Source organism: Corapipo altera, unplaced genomic scaffold (assembly GCF_003945725.1).
Source record: "Corapipo altera isolate COAL_440 unplaced genomic scaffold, ASM394572v1 22b, whole genome shotgun sequence".
Lineage (NCBI taxonomy): Eukaryota > Metazoa > Chordata > Aves > Passeriformes > Pipridae > Corapipo > Corapipo altera.
In genome coordinates, this window is record NW_020884876.1 from 13,552,333 (window position 1) to 13,569,168 (window position 16,836).

Sequence of the window (16,836 nt, forward strand, 5' to 3'; positions counted from 1 at the left end):
TGTAATGTTTATCTTGCATTAATCAAGTTGTAATGTATTTATTTAGTGCTATTTTTGTTTTCACTTACTGGCAATACTCCCCACAGATGTTTTATTCTGCCTTACAGCAGTTTAAAATGTGAGAAATGTATAATTGAATTAGTTTTTAAAATTTAGTAATTGTGCAATTGCCTGGTTTATCACACAATAAACTGTGGGGGCTTGTTACAGGGATCACACTAATCCGAAATATAACACAGGTCAGATCCCTTCCTACTTCACTAGCTTTAACAAAGCTATCTTTGATATCTCAACTCTAGTATTTTCAGCTTAAATTCAGAAGCCTGGCATCAAGGCCTGTAAACTGTGGGGTATCTCTCCTATCCCTCCATTCTGCATTTCTGTCTTAGTGGTGTCTGAAGAATATGCTGCTCACAGCTACACTGATGTTCATGGAAATTGCAGGTACCTCATTTCTGGAAATTCAACGCTAATGCTTTTGCAGCCTTAGGGAACTGTATTTTCTTGCCATAGGATAACAGAAAGGTCAGTAGGCTTTGTGATCCTTGGACAGAAAAATGTGTAGAATAATAGAATGAACTGGGAAAAAAAATGTGCTGAAAGCATCTGGGAGTTTTTGTGCATACTAGACAATATATTCTATACTCATTTTCTGTGACTAAGTTTACTGTTACCAAGGCCTAGAATTAGCCAAATAAAACAGCAGGGAAACCTCTGTGTTTCTTGCCTCCACTTCTCACTAACATTTTTGTATTCACTCACTCCCTCTTCTAATGGAGGCTGGGGGGGAAAGTGCCGAGTACAGCACTAATGACATGAAGGAAAACACTGAAGGAAGCAGCGGGGAGGCCATGGTTTCAACCACTCTCCCTCCCTTGCCCAGGAAAATTTCAGTGACCTCTTGACACCTCCCATGGGAAACTTTAAATTGACAAGAGTATTTGCCAAGTAAATACAAAAAAATGGCATTGAAATAGTATTGTTTCTGACTTAATCCTCCTAAAGTCAATACAAGTGAGTTAAGGTTCCCGCAGCAGCTATAATGCACTAACCTCATTCTTGATGGCCTTGTATGTGAATGTGTATCAGGATCAATTAAAAAACACTCCCATGCACTCACTAGTAGTCACTTGGGAAACTGAAAATAAAAATGCCAAAAATTAAGTTACAGCTTGTTCCTGGATTATGCCGGTATATTGGTTAAAACTACTATGTTTCATGTTATGCAAATCTGCTAGAGTCAAAACATTGTTAATTTGTCCTAGGAAAATAAATGGGAAGGCATTTCATGTTCATTATACCCTGATTGGTTATTCTGCCATGTTTTTGCTGGGACAAATTACTCAAGAAGGATTGTTGTGACTTTTGGAAAATAATCTGGCTTTATTATATGCCAGTTGCCGATTTTTCTTCTGAAATCTGATCATCAAGAATGGAGAGATACTAAAGTACATTGCATCTCAAGTGTCTCCATACCATTTCTCCCCAAACCTAGAGAATGCATTTGCTACCCAGCAACACTTGCTGATCATCACTAACTCTGATCCTGCTTGTTAATGGTATTAGAGACAGGTTGCTAAACTGGAAATCTGGGGTTTAGTACTGGGAATTGTTCCTCTTCTTCCTCCCCAGTATTATTTAATCTATCCCGCAGAGATAACTGCATCTGTGCCAGTCATTTTCTCATTTGTCTAACCTTCTCTTATCTTTCCAGTTTTTTTACTACAAGTTGCAAAGTCTTCAATGTATGAGGTAATGCTGCCTTCATATTTCCCATCCCTGTCATATAGAAAAGGATCAGCACAATAAATCCCATAAATAAGAATGCTTCCAGAAGACAGCACTAGATAAAAATGCTCACTGATGTGAACTAACACCTAGGAAAACACCTAGTGCAGGCCATTTGCCAACAATTCTTTTAGAGCACAGCTGCCTCAGCTATATTTAAGGACTACGACATGGATTAAAAATACATTGTTTTTTTAGCATAGGTGTGACCTTAGAGAAGAACTGCAGTAGAACTGCATTAGCAGTTTGCAGGTTTTTGGCACACTTACCCATTGTCAGTGCCCCAGTCCATCCACGCACAGAGATGCTGTTCACTTTTTCTGGGACATGTGGGAAAACATTACTTGAAAATGAGTTTGACTATAGCTCATATAAAGTGTCTGTTTAAGAGGTATTTAAGGGCTGATTCTTAGCTAAAGGGATGGAATCCAGCTGCCTGTTTTCTTTGGCGCCCAGAGTCAGTTTGATGTGATTTACATTTTCAAAGCTGACTTCACAATGAAGGAAGCTAGAGGCATGGTTTTGAGGCATGGGGTGTTTGGGGGGGGGCATGGGGAGCTGTGTTGGTGTGTGTGGGTGTTAGTGAGTAAATATTTTACAGCCTGCATTCCTAGTTCCACAAAATCAGTGACTCCAGGCCGTGGGACAATATAAGTAAGCACAAAGGCTGGAATTTATTGCTAGTAGTGATCTATGAGATAAGATTTTTCAGCTAAGCCAGTGCAGAGTTCTCTTGCCAGATGTGTGGGAGTGAAAGTGACACAAGTCTTTCAAAAAAAAAAAAAAAAAGAAAGAAATCTTTGGCAATCCCAGAGTGATTATATAGCCTTGTAGCGCTAGCAGCCTCAGAGAATTCATTTTGTGTCTCAATGTCCTTATCGACTTAGAAGCCAAGTCACAAGCTTTATAAAAGAAATCCAAAGTAGAGTCATGAACACTTCATACATTTATCTCACTTCCTTAATCTTATTTTGAACAAGGAAACTTTTGGGGTCTTCTTTTCTACATTCCTCTGTTTGTAAAGAACTGCGGTAGCAGAATGATAGTGATTCTGCAAAAAATCACTGGGCAACTCATCCCTTTATTCCCTTATTTCATCCCAATGTAATTAAAAAACTTTCCTTTATAATCAAGCTACATCATAAATCCTTGCTTTTTGCTTATAAGGTATCACATACAAAAGCACAGTACATGGATGGTACACTGATCACATCCAAACCTCTGCTGACATCCTTCTGTAAGTGTACTAGAAACTGCAGAGAACCAAAGCTGTAGAGGAGTTTCTTACCTTTCAGACAGCCAAGAGGTCTAATTTGTGCTAATGGGGATGCAACTTTCCTTGGAGCTGAGGATAGATTCCAAAAAGGGATGCTACAGTCATAGAAAATGCTTTAACTTGATTTGACTAGTTTGGAACTAAAATGCTAGTGCACTTTAAATACTGTAACACATTTTAATTTTTAATATCCTAGTATACAAACTCTTACAAAATCTACCTCATCACTCATGTATGACACCACAGCAGAACTGTTCAAGTGTGGCAGAGATGTCTGAAAAGTAAACATGCTGATAATTCTACTTGCCTGTCAGATAACTCTGCCCAGAAGGCACTTTTAGGAGGAAAATGCTATTTTAAGGAAACAAATCTCTCTGGGGAAAAAAAAAAAGAAAAAAAAAAAAAAGCTAGCCGAGCATGCTTTTAAGAACTAACATGACCATTTTTTTTTTCTGGCAAACAAGCTATTGCAGCACTCGAAATTCTAAAATAGCTTAGTTTTGGATTTAAACACGCTAGCAAATCCTTCTTGTAGATTTTGCTCTAAAAACACATGAATTTCATATGGAAAGATGTCACATATTTATCCTGGAGCAGTCCCTGCTCCTAAGTCTGAGAGTGTAGCATAGCTACATTCAGACTTTGTTCTGGGACAAAATCCAAACCAACTCTCACTGCAGAGATGATGTAGGTGAAGGGAGTATGGAACTTTTCAACAGATTTCCTGATCTGGACAGTAGGAGGAACTGCAGGATTCACCATAAAACACACACAAACCACACTGTAGACATATTATTGCTGTTACCATATATTTGTAACGCGTTAGCTTTAATGGCCACAAAAGCATAAGTGGGTTTTAAGAGTTGCTCCTCTGTAAATGCGCTTCCAGTAAATGCTCTTAGAATAAGACACCTTGAATAAAGTGTTTGTTAAAACCTGCAGAAATTTCTGAGTTTTCATTATGTTGTCATGCAGTTACCCAAAGAAGAAATAATATCCTTTAAATCACCTGTTGCAGAGCCTATGCTCTGAGTGGCCGTGAAAATTTCTCATTTAGAAAGACTGAAGGAGATGCTTAATATGTTCTAAAGATTTATTTGGTATGAAAATATGAATACGTCTGAGGTTCCACCCTGTTACTTTTTGGAGGACCCCAAGGCTTTGGCTAAGGATATTTGCTCTAGGCAGGTTGACTGAAGGGCCCCTCTAGATAAAATAGCACAGCACTGTGAATTCTTCCCTGTTCAAGAAATTTGCTTACTAGCTTTGTCTTCTCACAGTATTTTAGAGAGTGAAGCTGTAGTGCTTTTCTAGAAATACAAAATATAGCAAAAGACAGAATCTAGGAACTGTAGGTCTGACATGATGGATACAGACTTCTCCCAACACCCACAACACTCTGCACAGTTCCCGTGCAAAAGTGTCTCTGACTCTCCTCAGCAATTCCACCTCCTCCTATCTAAAATTGTAACATTTTTTTGTTCAAATAGTGTATGTGCCAAGTAACCAGTCTCCAGACGTTCAGCTTCTTTCAGATACTTTGGTAATGAGGTGTGATAATGAAGATTAAACTTTGATGAATGTTGAATACCCTTTATGATGTTTTTGCTTATTTAAAAAGAAAAAAAATTGTTTGGGCCCTGCAATTCATCTCATCTGTTTGGGTGTTCAAAGCTCCAAACACTTGTCACAATGTTCCTCGAAGATAAAACTGGACTTTGGCCATTCCAGCTCACTATCATTAGAAGTGGTTAATTACAGTTCTGCCTGATTTCAGTCCAGAGTCAATGACACGATAATTTTACTTAAATATTTGTATGATTATTGGCTTACTGTTCATATGAGAGAGCTTTACCCATAACTTGAATGTAACCTTTGCAAGTGGGGAAAATATTAAAAACTTTTTAATATCTTACAATTTGCTAACAATATAGCTAACTATTAAAACAGCATGTAAGCATTCCAAAAAGTCTTGGGCAGTCAATAATTCTAAAACTACATCCCGAATCACTTCTGAATCTTTGGGAGATCAGATTTAAATGGGATTGGGGGATACCTAGTAAAGGATTGAACAGATAATCTGCCATGCTCTGTCCCCCAGGGAATCTCCCCTGCGGAGACAGCACTAATTCTAGAGAGGCAAAGGAGCACTGGGACTGCAGCCTCATAGATTAGGTTTGTGGCTTATCAGCTGCAGGCAAGAAAGGAAAAAGATCTTTTGATTTCAGAATAAGCTTATTAAGAATGAATTTTTATATTTCTGTTCCTCTTCTAAAATATGTGGCATGTAGTTTGATTTCTTTAAACAAGTATTCTTCTTTGCTTTTTCTTTAACCTTGTTTTTAGCAAGGGCAATTTCAAGCTTGCTGGTTAATGAGATGCAGGCACTGTGTTCCCATCAGTGTAATGATCATTTAAATCAAGTTCTTGACCACCTACATACCCCAACACCTTACTGCATTTCTACAGGGTACAGCACTGAATGCTGCAGGTAGGCTATGGGGATCATAAGCACCCATAAGCCCAGTGTTTTCCTGTAACTAGCCTGGTGGGAATGTCTTGTAACAAAGAGCTCACCCAAACTCTGAGAAGTTGTAACATGTTTATTCTTGAATGACACTTTTTCTATTGCATATTCCCTCCCTGTGACACAAATTAAGTTGTTGCAAAAGCATCAATATGTATGAAGTTACAATCCCAGTTTCATGTTATCAGAGAGAGGCTGTTCACAACATTAATACACAAATGATACTCTCCTCAAGAAAGCTGCATGTCTAGAATACAGAACAAAAATCTGAAACTCTAAGCCAAAATGCACTGAAGGCACAACCCATTTCTCCTGCCTCCTCACAAATATCAGAACAGCAGAGACCCTTCTGTTAGGATGCAGAAGTCTTAAAAGTACATTTGTCATTGATCTGGTCAAAACAAGTTCACAACCCAGAAAGTGCAGTAGGGACAGCTCAAAACTCAGTTTTGCCAGCAAACCGACTGGATCAATATCAACCATGCTGAGCTCCATGCTGCCAGAGTATCACCAACAGTAACTGAGTAAATTTAAAACTGGCACTAACTGAAGAAAAAAACAACCAAAACAAAACACCAAAGCAAAACCAAACCACAATCCCCTCAACCCCCTCAAAAAACCCCAAACCAATATAACAACGAAAAACCCCTATCAATTCTTTAATGAAAAAGGAACAAAGTCACTGAAGAACATCTGCTCGTTTCCACCAGAGACTGAAGAAAGTTGGCCATGCTTCACGATGTGCTGTACTTGCCAATGTAAAGCCAGCAAGATCAGCATGGCCATCAGCAGTAAAGTCTTACTAAACTATGTCAGTGGGAATTTTGCATGGCCTTTGAAAGGGGATCACCACCACATCTCCAGGGGTCATTTGACAAGGAAATAAGATTAATCTTTTTGGTCTGTGCTTGAGATCTATACTGCATGGGAAACACAGGCTAATGTGGACATTACAAATGGGGAAACATGATCCTTTCTAGCAAAAAAAAAAAAAAAAAAAAAAGCTATAAAATAGTTTAGTACAAAGAATGTAGCTCAGAAAAAAAACATGCTTATGAACCTACAAATAAAAACAATTCAGGCTATGATAGCCACAAGACACTATCTTCTGTTGTATTTTCTTTCTGATAAGACATAACACCTTGTTCCTGGAGTCTTTTGTAGTCATCTCAAGACTTTCAGGATGAAATTCACAAATAAATTAAATATGTCTTCATATGTTTATTCTCACAGGCCAGCATTTCTCTACCTGGCATTCACTCAATTTTGTTTTATTACTCTAAATATACATACTGCTAACATGACTTTTTCAGGCACATTATCCCTGCAGGATATCTCTGCCATTAGTGTCACAATCTTCAGAGACATTTCTTAGGATTATAATGGAGATTGGACCTAGTGTTGGTTTTTAGTGCATTCGTTTACAAATGTCTTTATGTTTATAAAGATTTGCATACTGAAAAGTGGAACCCAACTCTGAAATGGCTCATAAACTACTTCTCAGTTAAATTTCCAAGGAAGTAGATGTAGATGATTAGAGTGCATCTCTTAGCCCCTCTTTCCAATAATTCATTGGCAAAACCTGACAGAATATTTGTAAAGATATTAAGATTATAGAAGTTGTATGGAAAACAGTGGTCATATCCAGAAATGATCTAATACTGAATGTCCCCCCTTCAGAAAAACGTGCAGCAAATGTCAAATTACCTCTTCTCGTGAACCTGACAACTTATCAATTAGCTGGTGTTGCTCAAAGCCAGGCACAGTATACACTGCCTCACATTTTTAAGACAGAAAAAGCTAAGGGTACTTGGAAACATGCTAGAAACAGGAATTGTTGCCGTAGGGTTTAGGTAGGAATAGAAAGTGTGACTGTTTCAACACAGCGGGCTGAAGACATGGCAGAGGCTTGTAGGTTGGTTGGCCCACAGAAGAAAAGGAAGAGAAGGCAAAAGAGAAGGAGCACAGAGAACACAGTGGGTTTATTGCACCAAGGATGCTGATACAGAACACAGAAAAAAAGAAAGAAACCAATGTTACCCATTCTTTCTACTACTGACATTTTGTCTTTTGCTGTTCTGCCTATTGTCCTTTGCATCTTCCTTTGCTCCAGATTAAGAGATGCTTCCAGATGAAGAGAAACAACATACATTGGAGAAAAAAACATATTTTTTCCCTGAAAACCAACTTCAGAAGTACAATTTATTACACCAAAAATGTGTAAAATACAAATATTAATAGACATCATAATCATAGAAATCCAGGTGCTGGAATAACTGGAGTGCCTCATCTTTCAAGTCTGTGTTTTTAATGGATTTCTGCCCTGTACAATCTTTCCTTCGCATTATGCACTTCAGTAGAAGTTGTACAAGGAACCACTGGACTGTATATAAGAACCGAACGGCTTCAAGAAGGGAGGTCTCCTCATGTAAAAATGTGCAAAGTGTACCATTCCCTGCTTGTGGCTGGAAGCGAGAATGAATAAACGCTTCAGTGTAACAGCAATTCTGTTCCTTTCAGTCCTGGTGCCAGATTATTCCAGCCTCTCTGAGTCAAACACTTCATCCATAAGAGGGCACTGTCATACATCTGCACACACCCCCACGTTTTTTTACATGGATTATATTTGTTTGAAAATTAACTACTGCTGCTGCTCAGGAAGTAACATATTTATCTGATACTCTTCAGAGTGTTTATTCCTTTGACTTATATTCCACCATATTTTTAGTATTTTACAGACTAAATTATACATTATTTAGTATTATACAGACTATCAAAGACCAGCCCTGATAAAAGGGTAATCTTTTTATCCTGCTTCCCTGAACTTTCATCTTGCTTCCCTGGTGTACTACCTGTATTGTAAATTCCTCTACCGTTTTAATAGATATTTTACATTCCTTAGGCAGCAAACTAAGTTTAGACAACAAGAACTGCGTTGCTTACAAAACTATGCTGGAAAGGCTGGCAAATTATTACAAAGCAACCTTGATCAGATCTTTTGAAAAAGCACTGTCTAAAAGGGAAATCCAATTTTGAGATGACATTTTGTTTAGATTCAACAAGTCTCTATTTTTAATGTACTGATTATCCTTCTTTCTGTAGTGACAGCACTGACATGATACAGAGGAATACTATGGCAAGACAGAGGAATACTATGGGAGTTGGGGATATTCTTACGTATCAGATGTTTATACCCTTCTATTTATGTTACGATACTCCTCGGAGAGCACAGACGCAGACCAGAAACCCATCTGTATCAGTTTTCCTAAACTCCAGAATTCATGGGGGAGGAAGCCTTATTTCTTAATGAACTGTACATATTTAGCAGTTTCAATATTTCCACTACTACTACCAAAAAAATAAAATATTAGAGATGCATTCAGTGCGAGCACTGTATTTGGAAATCCTAATAATCAGAGAATATCATTATCATTGGAAACCAAGTTAAGACATCCAGAAAGCAAGACAAGAAAAGCCTGTCACTCTACCAGCTTACACAAACCTACACAATCCTTGGGGGGGGGGGGGGCAGGAGAAAGAACTTTTTACGTGTACACAGAATTCAGTAAGGATAACAAAAACTTAAAATCACAGAATATCCTGAATTGGAAGGTACCCACAAGGATCATCAAGTCCAGCTCCTGGTCTGCACAAGACAGTCCCAAGAATCACATCATATGCCTGAGAACACTGTCCAAACACTCCTTGAACTTTGGCAGGCTTCCCCGGGGAGCCTGTTCCAGTGCTTAAACACCTTCCGGGTGAAGAACCTTTTCTAATACCCAAACTAAACCTCCCCTGACACAACTTCAGGCCTTTTCCTCAAGTCAACTTGATTAGCTAAAACTACACACAAGAAGGAAGCTTTCAGACTGCTTCCTTTTCAAGTTGCAGTTGACAAGATGATTAACTGAAACTTAAACATTTCTCTAGACTTTTTCACCATCCACAGATGAGGTGCCTCATCTGATTTTAAAAAGAGCATTTTTTTCAATTTCTTTTTGCCATTTTCTTTTATGATAATTCGCGTGTACTTTAAGGTTTAGTTCCTCCTTCATTCCCACAGTCTTGTAGAGAAGTATTTCACATAAAACACCTCCAAAGCAAGCACATCATCTCCTAAGCAATTGGTGAGAGGCACTCACCAATTTGGAGCAGTTTCTGGCATGGTTTATTTAAATCGCAGAGTCGCTTAGGCTGGAACAGACCTCTAAGATCACCGAGTCCGACAGTTAACCTGCCAAGCCCACCAGCAGCCATGCCCCTGGACATGCTGCACTCAGCCTCACCAGCAAAACACGGTCAGGCTGCAAGGGCCCAAGTGGGCACTTCCGCACCCGAGGCAGCGATGGATGTGATAAGGCACCCACCTGCCTCCCTCTCCTGCCTGTGCCCACTCTCGCGGCGTCTGACCACCGCCCACAGTGGGAAACGCCGCGGCCTCCCCGCGACCCACCAAGCCGCCGGGAGCTGTGGGCGGGCAGCCAGGGGAGGGTCCCTCGCTCCGCACAACCCCTCTCAGCCCAAGGAGATGTGTCTCCCTGAGCGGGCCGCTGTGGACTCCGGGCTCCTCGGCTCCTCCGGCCGCAGGGCCTTGCAGCCGCTCCGGGCGTGACTTACCACAGACAGCGAGCGGGGGCAGCCCTCCGACCGACCGACCGACCGACCGACCACCCTCTCTCCCTCCCTTCCTCCCTCCCTCCATCACGCCCGCTTCCTCCGCCGCCACCTCCACGCCGTGGGCGGCGGCCCCAGGTGCGTGACCACACTGCCCCCAGCGCACAGCCGGGTGGGGAGCGCCTCACGCCCTGTCCCGGGAAGCCTCCCGTGCTCTCCGCCGCCCCAGCCACCGCCCACAGCACCTGGCGAGGTGGGGAGGACGTGCCAGCCCCGCGCCCGTTCCCGCCCGTGGGGGGCGGTGCCGCCGCCTGGGACCCGCCGGGCCCGCCCTCCGTCCCTGCCCGCGGCCCCTCGGCGGGGCGGTGCTGGGCCGGGCCGCCCTTCGCGTCAGCGGCCCCTGCGCGGCGGGGCGGGGAGGGCACGGGAGTCTCGGCGCTGCTGCGGCGGGAGAGGCACCGGCGGGGCCGGCGGCGGCTCCTCACGGGAACAAAGCGGGGGCGGCGCGGCCACACGGTGAGAGCCGGGTGAGGGACGGGGAGGTGGTGTCTCTCGGGTTCCCCCGGGATCCCCCGCACCCTCGAGGGGCGGCTCGGCGCGGCGAAGGGGCCCCGGGCCCGACCCCTCCCTCCGCTCCGCGCCTCGGGGCGGGGTGACAGCGCCGTGTCCCCCGCCCGCCGCCCGCCCCCGCCGCCCGGGGTGCCATCCCCGCTCGCCCCGTGTCTCCGGGGGGATCCCTTCGCGTCGCCCGCCGCGGGGTCCGCCCGCCCGCGGTTCGCTGTGACCGAGGGGAGCGGGGTAAAGCCATAAATCGGGGAGGCGGCCCGGGCGCGGAGCCCGAGAGCAGGTAGGTGCGGGACGAGCACCGGGGGAGCCGCTCCCGCAGGCGGCTGCGGGGGCTGGGGGAGGCGCTCAACTTCGCTCGGTGCTGGACACTGCCGATCTCAACAAGCCTTTTTCTGCCTGGGGGGGCGCCCGGGGTGGAATGATTTTTTTTTTTTGGGGGGGGGGGAAGGGGTTTTTTTTGGTGGTGGTGTTTGGGGTTTTTCCCCCTTCCTTTTCCCAACCCCTCGCTGCATACTGGAGCTGGCTTGGAGGCTCATCCCTGCCTCTGGCTGCATACGCAGCACTCGTGTTGTCCTAACGATATGGCAGTAGCACTTCCTGCTGTAAATCACTTCGCGATAGTTTTTGAAGCGCTTCTTAAAGGCGGCACTGTAATGAACCCTCTTGTCAGTGCGTATGGTAAGCTTAGGATCCTGTGAGCTGGAGGCTGTTTTCAAGGCTCATCTGTGAATGTGCTACAGTACTTTTCACAGAAATGGTAGAAATGCAGTTCACAATGGGCTTCGTCTTGTCATAAATGTAATTCCCTTTTCTATGCCCTGTTGGTGTACACTCTCTGATTTTGGACTCTGTTGTAGTTACCTTTGCCATCTTCTTGTTGTGAAAAAAAAGCTGATTTCAAATAAATGTTCAGAGAAACTTACATATTAAGCAAGAATTATGAAAAGCAAGCTTTATTATACTACTGTACTGGGGATAGCCCTTTGTTCTGGAATAATTTGAGAAAATAAATTCACTCAAGACTGAAATTTGTGGGCACTTGAGTTTAAAAACCTTAGCTGTTAGCATTTCTTAAAATACTTTAAATAGATATATTAATGTAGATTTCTATTATTGCTATTTTAGTGTTTATTTAATTTATTGAAATATCTACTGAGTTAGTCTAGAGATCTCTTATTTTGCTGTTCGTATGAACATCTTCATATAAAATGGTATTGCTGACTCGTTCCCAGCTTATTAATGCCTTTTTTCCCCTCAAAAAATTTTAGAGCATGGTCAGAAGAGGAATGGATGTAACATGATATCCTTGCAGCACTCAAAACACACAAATTCTACAAAGATTTGTTTTTTCATTAAGTAATACAAAGAAAATGGATGAATCAGCTTTGCTGGATCTGTTGGAGTGTCCTGTTTGCTTAGAACGCCTTGATGCTTCTGCAAAGGTCTTGCCTTGCCAACACACATTTTGTAAACGGTGTCTGCTGGGCATTGTGAGCTCTCGAAATGAGCTTCGATGTCCAGAGTGCAGGACTTTGGTGGACTGCAGTGTTGACGAACTCCCCAGTAATATTTTGCTTGTTAGACTACTGGATGGCATCAAACAGAGGCCTCGAAAACCTGGAGCTGGAGGTGGGACTACCAGCACAAATGCTTTAAGGGTCCCCATCAACACTGTAGCTAACTGTGGATCAAAGGACCTGCAAAGCTCTCAAGCTGGACAGCAGCAAAGGGTGCAAGCACGGAGCCCTCCTGTAAGGGTAAGTACTATGTGGTGACAGTATTTTGTTGCATTCCTATCTTTTCCTCACCATTTCAAAATGGTTGATGGCCTCTGCTTCAGGATAAGGGCAGTCAGGTGGTTAATACAGCAAAATAACATATATTTTTGAGAATTGTTGTAGATTTCAAGCAAAACACATCAGTGCTCCTATCACTATTGGTTTACTGTTGTGTAAATACAGTAATAATACTTCCTTATTAAAACTTAGTTTTTGAGTTAAGGAGAAGAAAAGCATTTCAGACTCTTCAAATAGACCATCAAATAGAGCAAGATAACTTACGTGGAAAGCTTAAGTAATTGTTAAGGATAAACACCTTCTGAAGAACACGTGAAATTGTTCTTAGTTTGTCATCTGCAAGATTAGAGTTTTCATTTTGGCTCATGCACTTTCTGTAATGATTCTTACTATCAGTAAATTTCCTTTGAGTTAGGCATAACAAATGTTAAACATAAAGTTATGTTGTTGAAATCGATAAAGGTTTTGCCATTCTTCTAAGTAGCTACATTTTTACTTCTTTTCCTTCAAAAAGATGTGTTTGAATTCCTGTGATCTGGTAAGTTGTGAGTCCTTACCTCTTCTTTAATTAGTTTTTTCTCAAGGTATTTTTTCTAAGTGATTTGGAAAATCTGTGTACCATGATGGGAAGACGTTGCCTTCTTTCTATACTCCAGTATGAAAGTTATGCAATCCTAGACTCTGTCATACCTTATAATCAAGACTCAGTAGCCTCATTTATGGTAATTTGTTCTAGAACCTGTGTCAGGAAATGCAATTTAATGAGATGACAGACCTTGCTCTGTTTTATCTAATGACAAAGCAGGACAGCTTCTCTGAAAGGTTTTGCTGCCCAATTTGTGATGCATGCATATTCAGTGTTCCTGTGTTTGAAGCGGAGTTTTTGAATGGTTTAGGTGGTTTCCATCTTGTGGAGTTTATTTGATTTTTATGAAATATCTTGAGGAGTTCCAAGGAGAGGGCTGGAACGTGTATTTGGCAGGACTAGTCTTTATTTTAAAGTGTAGCTGAATTATTTAGTTTACTTACCCAGGGAAGGAAGCCTTACAATGAATTTCCTGCATTGTACTTACACGATCAGAATATCTCTGAAAGATCTTAGCTACACCTCTTAAGTTTGCAAGAGGATTTAAAATACTGGGTTTTTTCCATTAGATGATATTGTTTTCTCTGCTCGCTAGAGATCTCATTAGGTTCTTTACTTTAGAATATAGAGATTATAATTATCAACCCACTTCCTGTTAATGAGTTTTATTCTGTATATATTAATTGGTGAGGAGAGAAGGTGATCTGTGAGGTTTTTTCTGTTGATGGTTTGTTTTTATGTTTTCGGTGGTTTTTCTTCCAGGAGGTAGAAACCTTAAAAAGTACTGCAAAGAAGCATCAGCAGTATCAAAACCAGTCCAGTCTTCTCCAGAACTTTAAGGTGTTTATCATGATACCTTGCTTTTGCAAAAGCTCTTCAACTTAAAACAGAGCAAAATACCTATAGGACTTGTCTATATATATTTTTTGTGTTGACCTTTGTACATAACTGTGTATTTTCAGAGACTGCTTCTCCTCCAGAAAGGCTTCCAGTTTGTCAGTATATGTGAAGGACTGCACTTCAGGGTTTCTCAAAGCCTTATTAGAAAAGATTACTTGAATATGGAATATTCCCTCTTTTTAAATGTTCTATAATATCCTGTTGTGCAACATTTGCATTTCCAGATGTTTTGCAGAGTAGAAAGTGATAACATATGGAAGGTTGCTTCAGTTTATTAGTTATGCTGTACTGTGTGCCCTTAAAATTGTGACCATGTGCGTTCCTTATGTGATTAACTGATAGTGTATATTAGTTTTCAGTGTTTTACAGTAAGGCTTCTTTGTTTACATCTTTGTTTGTGGGGTTTCACAGGCATTCTTGTGCTGCCCTTCTTTTGGGAGACAGGGAAAGATGATGATCTCATCTTTTGTCCACTTCATCCAGAGCCTTTTTTACTAGGAAGGCAGTACTTTTAAGAACGCAAAGAGACTTTGACAGATAAGAAGGTGGAGATATGAACTAATTTTCCTTTTTCTATATGAAAGGTGTTTTAAAAAAAAAAAAAAAAGTCCAGAAAGCAAAATACCAATTCAATGGACAGCGTTGAAGTGAATGCCCTATTTGCTTTGCTAACTCTTACACAAAGATGCTTGCAAATACAGTTCCTCTCTGGCAATTGAAGAGGAAAATCTGTTTCTAGATAACTGGCAGAGTCAGATTTCCTAAACTAATTTTGCTGAAGGGGAACTAGTAAATGAAAGTTTCTGTTGTGTTAAATGAAGTGAACGTGGATGAAGGCTGTCAAGTCATAAACATTCTGCTTATACCCTGAAGTTATACTGAGCTCATAAATGCCCTTTCAGAGAATGCCATAATTTTCAGAAGAAGTTAATATAGCATGTACTGCAGCATGATTTCCTGAACTGTATCAATGACTGTGGAGCGGCCAGCCCTGTTACTGCACAGTGTATTGCACTCTCTGTATGTACCTGGTGACACATGGCAATAAACAAACTAAAGGTTCCTTGAGTCTTAAAACTAATGACTCTGGGTGGGTGGTGGGGTTTAACAAATCTTGTGCCTTGTACCTCTGCACTATAGTAACTGTGTTTCTCTCTGTAACCCTTACAAGCTTTCACTGCTGTAACAATTTATCCCTGCAAGTTCTTTACCTGTTTCATTTCCCTGCTGTTTTGATATGTAAAGCCTTCTGTGCCTTTCCTTGGTACTGGTTGGACAAAGGCAGCATCTTGCTGTACCTGATGGAGAACTTGTGTTTGCTGACTGCCCAGCACTTCTGTTCTGAGCAGTCAGCTTGCCTGGGAGAAAAAATAAGATGGTTATGCTCATACTGCAGCTTCCTCTCTGGCATGGATTCTAATTTAATGATTTCTACTTTTTTTGAAGCGAAAACCTCCAGCTAAGTTGTGAGCTTGGAAGAGCTGTAAGAAGCATGGCCTGCTGTCAAATATGCTTGGGACTGGTCATAAGGAGCAAGTTATTGAGGGCTGTTGAGAGGATGCATTAACACATGAGCCTTGTTTCCTTCAAAAGAGTATATGAAAATGTTAGGGTCCTTACTTACAAGTTTATGCTCATGTTATTCGTTTTGTCATTTTCACAAAGCATGTCAAACAAGAATTATCTTAAGTTACTTATGGCAGTTTTACAAGGGTATGCTTATTGTAGGAGTCTTAAATGTAGCTGTGTGTATAAGCTGCTAGATGTTGGAGAGCTGTTCTAATTTCTTTACTAGGTATATTTAAGATAATATATGTTTAACTTTTTCCTTGAATTTGTATTTGCCTAAGACATACGATTCTCCTTCTAGTTTGTTTATAGTCCAAATTTCTGAAATTAGGGCTGTCTTTTAGCAGAACCTAGAGCAGAGTTTGTCTAGATAGTCTGAAATCTCATCCCTGTTGAAAATATTTTGTAATAAGGTTTTTAGCTGTTTTCTGGACCAAATGTAGGCAGGAAGAGCTAAGAGAAGGATTCAAATGATCTCTGCTAACAAAAGCGCGAATAGCTCAAAAGTTGGGTATTCCTAATAGAGTCGATGCCTGTGCTGAATAAGTATTGATGGTGTAATTTGAGTATAGTATACTGTATGTCAGTGGAAAATCTTATCAAGAAATGTTACAATGCCAAGTTAAAGTCCTAAAGCTTTTCCTTTTTTTGTTGTTTTTATTCTGGAAAGCTGATAGAAACCTCTGGTGATACCACTTTTGATGAAGTCTTCTTGAAATGAGAGGGTAAAAAAATGTTACCTTCGGAAAGAAAAACCCACAAACAGGAGGTTGTTCTCTGTTTGCTAGTGCTTAACAGTGCTGCAGTGTCCTGTAAACCCACACATCCGTTCTCATGCTTGCGTGCAGGAAAGCAGCAGTACAATTTTAAATTTGCACATCCATACTGCTGCAGCAGTGGTCGTTTGTGATCCAGTAGGCTTGTCTGGGAACTGCTGAAGCAGTTTTAATACTAGAAAAGAAAATGGACCAGGTTTTCCTTCCCGAGCCATTGTGTTTGACCTCAGCACACACCTTGAGGTAATAGGGACAATGGACCACCTTCTAGTCTGTGAGGACTTACGCAGGGCAGGCTTCTCTGTCAGACTCAATAGATGATGCCAGCACTAACCACTCTGGAGAAGAGAGCTCAGAGTAGCAACTTGCACAGTTTGACTATTTTGCAGGTTCAGAAAACTGATAGGAGCTAAAACAACTCCTGCTGTTATAGG

At 41.4% G+C, this 16,836-nt stretch overlaps 1 protein-coding gene across 3 annotated transcripts in view; it reads left to right on the forward strand.

Moving 5' to 3' along the window:
• Window positions 1-10,432: 10,432 nt before the first annotated feature.
• Window positions 10,433-16,836, forward strand: part of SH3RF1 (SH3 domain containing ring finger 1) — an 84,711-nt gene continuing 78,307 nt past the window's right edge. The window contains exons 1-2 of one of the 3 annotated variants that reach the window (XM_027635996.1): window positions 10,433-10,461; window positions 12,044-12,532. In XM_027635996.1, coding sequence (XP_027491797.1) covers window positions 12,146-12,532 — 387 coding nt within the window. In that variant the 5' untranslated portion in view covers window positions 10,433-10,461; window positions 12,044-12,145. Of the gene's footprint in view, window positions 10,462-10,630; window positions 10,725-10,957; window positions 11,056-12,043; window positions 12,533-16,836 lie in introns of those variants that run through there. The other 2 variants (XM_027635993.1, XM_027635995.1) reach the window with 2 other exon arrangements.